Source organism: Etheostoma spectabile, chromosome 17, assembly GCF_008692095.1.
Source record: "Etheostoma spectabile isolate EspeVRDwgs_2016 chromosome 17, UIUC_Espe_1.0, whole genome shotgun sequence".
NCBI lineage: Eukaryota > Metazoa > Chordata > Actinopteri > Perciformes > Percidae > Etheostoma > Etheostoma spectabile.
The window spans coordinates 12,228,527-12,236,370 of record NC_045749.1 but is presented as its reverse complement, the minus strand read 5'-3'; the positions used below and the strand labels follow the sequence as shown (position 1 = coordinate 12,236,370).

Here is a 7,844-nt window from a genome sequence, read left to right as displayed (position 1 = left end):
CCTGGGTGATGAGTTGACTCGAATAAAAAATTAGATAATTGTCAACTTTAATCATTTTGGAGAACTTAGGTCATATATGATTAAGAATATTTTACAATATTTAAACTTATCAACCACACCAAAAAATAAAATAACGAAGCAACGCTAATACACAAACCATAAGTTCAAGGTCAAGGTTTCCTGTTTAATACATATATATTGACTTGTATTAATATGGCTGATCAATTACCTGAAGAGTGTGTGACAGATCCACAGAGATTGGGCTGTGCACTATGGCTCTACATCAAAGTTGTGATATATATCTGACCGCTGGGTGGGGCTGTTTACCCACCTTACAGACACGGTGAAGAGCCACAGCTCACTTTCGCCACATACACCTTTCTGCAGTTTTACGGTAAAATATGGACTACTCAACACATAATAACCTGAGGACAAATTGACATAGACTTGAGGCAATATTACTGTAATATAAGTGCAATTAATGTACACAATTATAACTAGTCCAGCGCTAATAGCTGCACAGCTGCAGAGGCTTATGTAAAAGGCTTATAACTCATAAGACAATTGTCACCTGGAGAACGACCGAGCTGGCACTAATACTCCGGAGGTGTCCGATGATGCGTCAGCGAGGCGGAGCAACATGAACACACACAGCAGGTAGGCTAACGCTCTCATACTTTTTTGTTCACTTTAGTTTGCGATAATACAATTGTTTCACAGGCGTTTTGTGCTACTCGTGCTTGAAAGGAATCAACAGGAAGAAGTTTAGATCCAAACAAGACGCGTTGAACTTAGCCGACATGGGTCGGAACAATGTCAACAATTAGTAGAAGGCTACAGAAGTTTCGTTAGTTAGTTATAGATGATAATCAGCTGCCCAAACTATGCAACTTATTTCTAGGCTATGCTATCTCTTACTCGCTGTCCATGGTGCTGATTGATAGAAAAACACACGAAGTAGTCTAATAGTTCAACGTCACTTCTGTTGACACAATTTAAAAAGCGATTTCATTTTTATTTTTTTTGTTATATTTAAGATCCCAGGCTATAGGTCATTACTGTAATCACATGCCTTTATTATCCCATCTGGAACTTCTGAGTCCACATTACTCACCACAGCATACATTCGTCACAACAGGTATCCATTTAATTAAACATGACCCGAGGGGATCACCATGCACCGCTGACTTCTCTGCAGACAGGCCTGACGCAGGGAGAACAAGGTACCATGGGCTCTATGGACATGGATTCAGAGGCTGCAAAGGAAACTAGTGGATTACAACAACTTCTTTAACCTACAAAGAAAAGTCCACAGTTCAATCATGGATCACTATTTTTTGCCATCGTTTTTAAACAATTGTTTGTTAATTCAGTTGTGATATTTTCTATTTTCAATCTTGGATTTATTTATTAAGTTTTATTTATGGTATGAAACTGGTTTTAATGAAGATCAGTGATGTTACCTACATTTTTATAAGTTGCCTGCTCCAGTATTTCATCATCTACTTTGGACCAACAAGTGCGAAAAAGTTCCCCACAACATCTGTCTCCTACCTCCGCTCCCTAAATCCCAGGCTGCATCTCTTCCATCCTGACAGCAGACACCAGATAGCCTCCTGTCTGGATGACTAAGGAAAGCATTGCCAGACACATAGCATGGCTCGCTCCTCTAGTCCCTCTGGCTGGAGGGAGATGACAAATGGAGGGGGGAACCCCCACTTCAACCATGGAGGCCAAACCGGGGGTTCCCACAGCACCACGCGCTACATGCTAAAGAAACAACACCGCCACAGACATAGATCCTCCTCACCCATGGGCAGGGTCATTCTCATTAACTCACCTGTTGATGGTGAGTTCACGATCCTCTGTTACCATGGTAACACACACATCGCCATTGGCTGCAAAGGCACACTCAGGACTGTTATTCTCAATATAGTAGATATATCATATATAATATGATCATATAATAATCTTAAGATTAGAGTTTAGAGCAAGCCAATGTAATATTACTAATATAATAAACTGTAGATACTAGAAAAGGAAATAATTAGTCAATGATTTTTTTTTTTCAATCAAATTGCTCATCTAATCTTTTTAAAGCAGGAAAAAAAAAGCCTTAGTAGATACTACACAGGTGCACATGAATATCTCAGTGACTCATGGTTGGAAAATGTCACACTATTTGGAAGAACAATGAATGAGTGTTTCTAGGTTTGTCAAGAAGTTTAAAAATTGTATAGGAGCAAACATTTTGACCAACAAGTAATTTGCAAAAAAGTATCAAGAATTTCTGCAAATTATTTGTTTTTCATTCAGTTTTGAAATTTCAAACCTGACTTTCTTTGTCTGTCTTTGTTTTCGTTTCGCAGGAGGGGATGACAGTGAAGACATTCACACAGTGACAGTAGAGAAGAGTCCAGATGGGCGTCTGGGTTTCAGTGTCCGCGGGGGCTCTGAACATGGACTCGGCATATTTGTCAGCAAGGTGGAGGATGACAGCTCTGCAGGTTAGGAGGCAAGCTTATTGTTCAGTGTGCTTAAACCCGGGCATGTGATCTTTCTGTTTCCCTGTGACATTTACAGTAGTATATCATGCTGAGTTCCACCTGTGTCTGCAGCGCAGGCTGGGCTGACTATGGGCGATAAGCTGGTGGAAGTGAACGGTGTCAGCCTGGAGAGCATCACCATAAGCAGCGCTGTGAAGGTCCTGACGGGGAACAACAGGCTGAGGATGGTGGTGAGACGGGTGGGCAAGATCCCCGGCATCCGCTACTCCAAGGAGAAGACCACATGGTGAGGCCAAACAGCTCAGAGGTGCTGCTCAGTACAGGTTCTGCCAATGTGAATAAGGCTGCAAAAAAGGATATTTTACTTCTAATCTACAATTAAATATGTACTCTACATAGTTAATTAAACAACTTTACCAAGCAGTAACTACATATCATGACTGTACTTTGCTTATTATTATGTAAAGTACAGACTACAACCTTGTTGTTATTGCCACTGACCTTTGCATGGCCCTTGTTTTGTGAAGTCTTGTCACTTGACTGTAGCTCACACTGGTAATCTTTCTTTAGGGATATACTGTATCTTGGTTTCATATGGCAGCAGTGGATGGATTACCGCTCTGACCTTTATGGCTATTTGATTAACCGATACTGACTGAGCCTGAGTGCAGGGGAGAAAGAGAAAGCAGTGTATGTGAACGTTTTCATGCGTGCATATATGTCATCTTTAGCATGGGTTTGTGTGTAGGGTGGATCTGATTCACCGGCGGATGGTGGTGGAGGAGAGCGGTCGCACACCGTCAGAGGCCAGTTCAGACAGTGCTCTCCGCAGGATCGTACATCTCTTCACCACATCAGATGACTACTGTCTGGGCTTCAACATCAGAGGAGGCAAAGAGTTTGGACTGGGAATTTATGTTTCTAAGTATGAACCAAGTGTGGTTTGAAGCACATTCGGCTCATGGTTGTTTTTACACCTGAAGAGGCCATCAGCATCAGATAAACAAAATGGTTCAGGGTGGTGCAGTGTGTGCATGCAGTGGAGCCCAGCTTCAACCCCCCTGTTGTTTAATTAATTAAATATCTATTAATAATTTAATCTTCCTGTTTTTTTGCATTAAATCAAAGCAGCCAGGCTTTAATTTGAAGGTTGTTCCAAATGAATAATGTTGACTTCATTGCCATTACAACAAGTGGTTAAGAAACTGCTTTGATGAGCTTGCAATGAATGTGGATAAGACACATAAATCTAGTAAATGCAAAATATTCAATATACTTATATCACAATTAAATATAGAATAGAAAATGAAATAAGTGTTTTATTGATATAAGAAGTCATTTATAAGTTAGTACCTTTACCTACAACTCAGATTTAATAGATGTCTATATCTCATGTATGTGTGTGTGTTTGCATGCCTTTATATATTTTCCCTGCAGGTTGGACCCGGGTGGGCTTGCCGAACAGCATGGCATCAAAATGGGCGATCAAATCCTTGCAGCCAACGGGATCAGCTTTGATGACATCACCCATAGTAATGCAGTCGAGGTCCTGAAGAGCCACACCCATGTCATGTTGACCATCAGGGTGAGCGACAATTTTACATATAAACTTGAGGTCAAATTACAGTAAGTTTGGTCAAATTAATAAACCTATACCAATTGATAGTTTTTAAATTGCTAACGGATCAAATGATAATGTGCAATATGAAAGGGGATGCTTTTAAAGATGAGCTGACAGAGAATTATCACCCGACATTGTAGTTCCCCTCAGTAGTGATGGTCAAATGAAGCTTCGTGAACCACTGTCTTTATTTTCTAAACTCACTAAATTGCCTTCCTGTGACCTTTTCCCTTAAACAGAGAGCGCCATCTAGTGAACTTAGAGTGGAGCATTTAGCAGCTAAATTGTGAAATAGGAGTTGGTGGATAACAAAACCGAGGTAAAAGAAGATTTAAGATATGTGCTCCCCTTGGTCCTTTACACATCTCTAGTGCAGTGTCTTATGGGCACATGTATGTTGTGCAGTGTGTTTGAGCACTCTTTTAGCTTGCTAACATTACTGCATGCTCATTTTACTACTCTGATCTCAGGTTCCACGTGTGAAAAACAGCCAGGCACAACGTTCATTATTCAAAGGCATTCAGGGATCAGGTTATAATCAACAGAAAGCTGAATTTTATGTCTTCCTTCTGTCCTGTAATAGCCCCATTTGTGTGTCACACATAGTGGAGCCAGGGTTAATGGAAAAGTTTGTGGAAAATTGTAGATGTAACCTTGCTACATCTGCATGTCTTCTCTTTGACCTTAAGCGTTTATGGTGAGATAGTCTCTTAAAATAGACTTGGGAGGCTATTGGAAACTATTTGCGAATTTCAAAATGGATCTTTTCTTTAAAAACATTGCCTAGAGCAGTGGTGTCCAACATTAAACTCATGCTTAAAGCTAGAGTTGTTTAGGAAACAGAGAGATTCTACCTAATATAATTCAGAATAAGACTTAGACTTAGACTGAGACTTAGACTAGACTTAGACTTAGACTTCTCTTTTTTAAGAGAAGTCTTATTAAGTCTTAAATTTTAGACACTTGCAATTTGAAGTTTTGTTGTTTATATTCTCCCTGAATATTAATATTACCATGTTTGTTTTCTCCAACAGGAAGCTGGGCGATACCCTGCATACAAGGAAATGGTGGCTGAATACGGCTGGCTCGACAGACGTATGTTGACGTATTAGAAAATATGATTTTACAAGAGGAACGTAGTGTTAAAAATAAGTGTAAAAAGACATGAGGACTTGAGTAGTAGTGCGGAAGAATATCCTGCATTAAAGTCAATATTACAGAACAAATAATGACGTTTTTTTATTTAATGGGCATTTTAGGCCTTTAATTGACAGGACAGCTGAAGACATACAAGGGGAGAGAGAGGGGGAATGACATGCAGCAAAGGGTCACAGGTCGGATTCAAACCCAGGCCCGCTGTATCGAGGAGTAAACCTCTATTTATGGGCACCCGCTCTACCAACTGAGCTAAATGGGTGCCCAGGACATTTTAAATCTAATTTCCATTTGCAAAGCCACATATTTGATTAAACTTGGAAATCTAATGAAAAAAGTGGAACAGTGGCAACATGTATCCTTGCTTATTCTAAAAACTTTAAATTTTAAATTAAATTAAATTAAATTAATTAAATTTAATTTCTTCAGAGGACTCAAATTCCTTGTTTGTTAGTTTGATATGAGTCCTTCTGAACACAGACAGGGATTAATTCAGTGTACTCAAAGGCAGCTCAGTCGTTTGGAGCAGAGCATGACCTGACATCTGTGTCTAGTGTCAGAGTCATTTTTTAGTTTCATTAAAAAAAGAAAGACACAGAATAACTCCGGGTTCATGTACTGTCTCTCAAAATTTTAGAGTATTAACAGGACATGAGGGCAGACAGACTTTAATCCAAACAAAGCAGACTGTATAAAATAAGGAAATTGATCTCCCTGTCCAAATCATATTCACTGTGTTAGCTATCAGTTGTGTGTGTTGTGTTCAGATATAACAGTTGGACATTTTCATAAGGTATTGCTCTTGCACAATAATATTAAAACACACACTAATCCCCATACTTCGTTCTAATTATGGATTGTTTTCTACAGTGGCCAATGGGGGCCTGACATCATCTTCCCAGGGTTCAGACTCCAACTCCTCTGCCTCCTCGTTGTCCTCCAGCACCCCTGTCAGCTCCCTCAGTGGTCTCTCCCAGGTCCTTTTCCCACCTATCTTTGGCTCTGGGATGGTAGACGTCGCCATCTCCACAGAGGACCGCTCCCAACGTCGAAACAGCGCCGAACAAACTGCTGACACCGCCATACAGACCGACCACCACCCTCCATACTACTTGGACCACACCTCCACTAATGGGTTGTACCCAGACAGGGTGGTTTCCACAGAAACCAGCCGGACTGTAGGTGCCACAGTGCTGCTGAAGGACACACTCATACGTGGGAAAGGGGAAGGACCGAGGGAGATAATAGGAGCTGGGGAAGGAGGGTGGGGACGGACGAGGACGTCATCTGGGGAACAGGAAGTAGTGAAACCCTCACCCAAGATGGCAGCACTAATGGCCCTGAGCAGACCACGGAAGCCAATCAGACGTTCTCAGAGCCACATCCTGGTGTCAGGTGAGACTTGAAGGCTCACTGGGATTGCAAGGATTGTAAGGTTGCTTTATAGACTTTAAGGTCATATTGATTAAAAAAGGTTTTTTGTGTGAGAGGTAGACTGATAACTTGGCTGGGCTGGTACATCAGCAGATATAAGCTTATTACAGAGGACGGCTGTGTGTTGTCTTTTCCTGGTTTTAAATGCTGCATTACAGTAAAGCTATGTAGTTTTCTGAACATACCAGACTAACTAGCTGTTTTATTATTTGCTTTTACCCACTTAGTCATTATATCCACATCATTGGTGATTCTTTATCAAAACTCTCATTGTGTTAATATTTTGTGAATGCACCAACAATATTGCCACAATATTGACATTGATGTTTTTGGTCAAAAATATCAGGAGATTTGATTCTTTCCATATCACCCAGCTCCCCTCTGTACTGTGGTTGTTGATTATAGTGGTAGTATCCTCCATCTCAGTTCAGCCACAGCACAATGAGTATCGCAGCCAAAATCAAGTTCAATTCTTTAGCTTACTTTTGTGGCAGTACCTGCATTCCCTGTGTAATGAGATCCACTCTCAAATCAACCAGAGATCTTTCTGCAGGCCATCCGTCAGTTTAATGACACCTGATCTTCCTATCACTTCAGGAAGTAAACAAGAACATCAAGGCTCCACATGGCTGATTTAAGCTCCAGACACAAATTGTCCAAGAGCGCAAAGTTCTACGCAGACCTATGATTAATCACCGCCTCTTACTCACACTTTTTGTACCTCTGTGAGAAATGAATGAGAACAAGCATATGGAGAAATATCTCATCCAGGCTTTGGTGGGGCTGTTGAGTTATTAACCTTTCCTTCTTAATTTATCCAAGTCATTCATACCTCTGAGTGCTGACGGGGGGCTTGGGGTGAAGCTCAGGGCTGATTGGACATTTGTTATGTAAGCTGTAGCACTTTGCTGTTGTGCCTTCAATAGATAGTGTTGTGTTTAGGTTTGTGTAGCTGCAATTTATCAGTATTACTGTGTAACTTTCCCCAGTGGCAGATTTACTGCAGTGAATAGAGGAGCTGACTGGAAGAGAAATGAACAGTCTGTACTCATAGCAAAGTGTGTATCACCTACTGTTATTGGCCAACAGCATAAAGCAGTACACAGTTTTTAACACCATATATATAT

The 7,844-nt window shown here is 40.8% G+C and overlaps 1 protein-coding gene across 3 annotated transcripts in view; it reads left to right on the top strand.

Annotated features, from left to right (window-relative positions):
- Positions 1-387: 387 nt before the first annotated feature.
- pdzd7a (PDZ domain containing 7a) overlaps positions 388-7,844 on the top strand; it is a 17,471-nt gene continuing 10,014 nt past the window's right edge. Inside the window, exons 1-9 of one of the 3 annotated variants that reach the window (XM_032541225.1) lie at positions 388-657; positions 1,139-1,307; positions 1,602-1,849; positions 2,370-2,507; positions 2,619-2,793; positions 3,256-3,432; positions 3,945-4,092; positions 5,163-5,223; positions 6,154-6,678. In XM_032541225.1, the coding sequence (XP_032397116.1) occupies positions 1,657-1,849; positions 2,370-2,507; positions 2,619-2,793; positions 3,256-3,432; positions 3,945-4,092; positions 5,163-5,223; positions 6,154-6,678 (1,417 nt within the window). In that variant the 5' untranslated portion in view covers positions 388-657; positions 1,139-1,307; positions 1,602-1,656. Of the gene's footprint in view, positions 658-1,138; positions 1,850-2,369; positions 2,508-2,618; positions 2,794-3,255; positions 3,433-3,944; positions 4,093-5,162; positions 5,224-6,153; positions 6,679-7,844 lie in introns of those variants that run through there. The other 2 variants (XM_032541224.1, XM_032541226.1) reach the window with 2 other exon arrangements.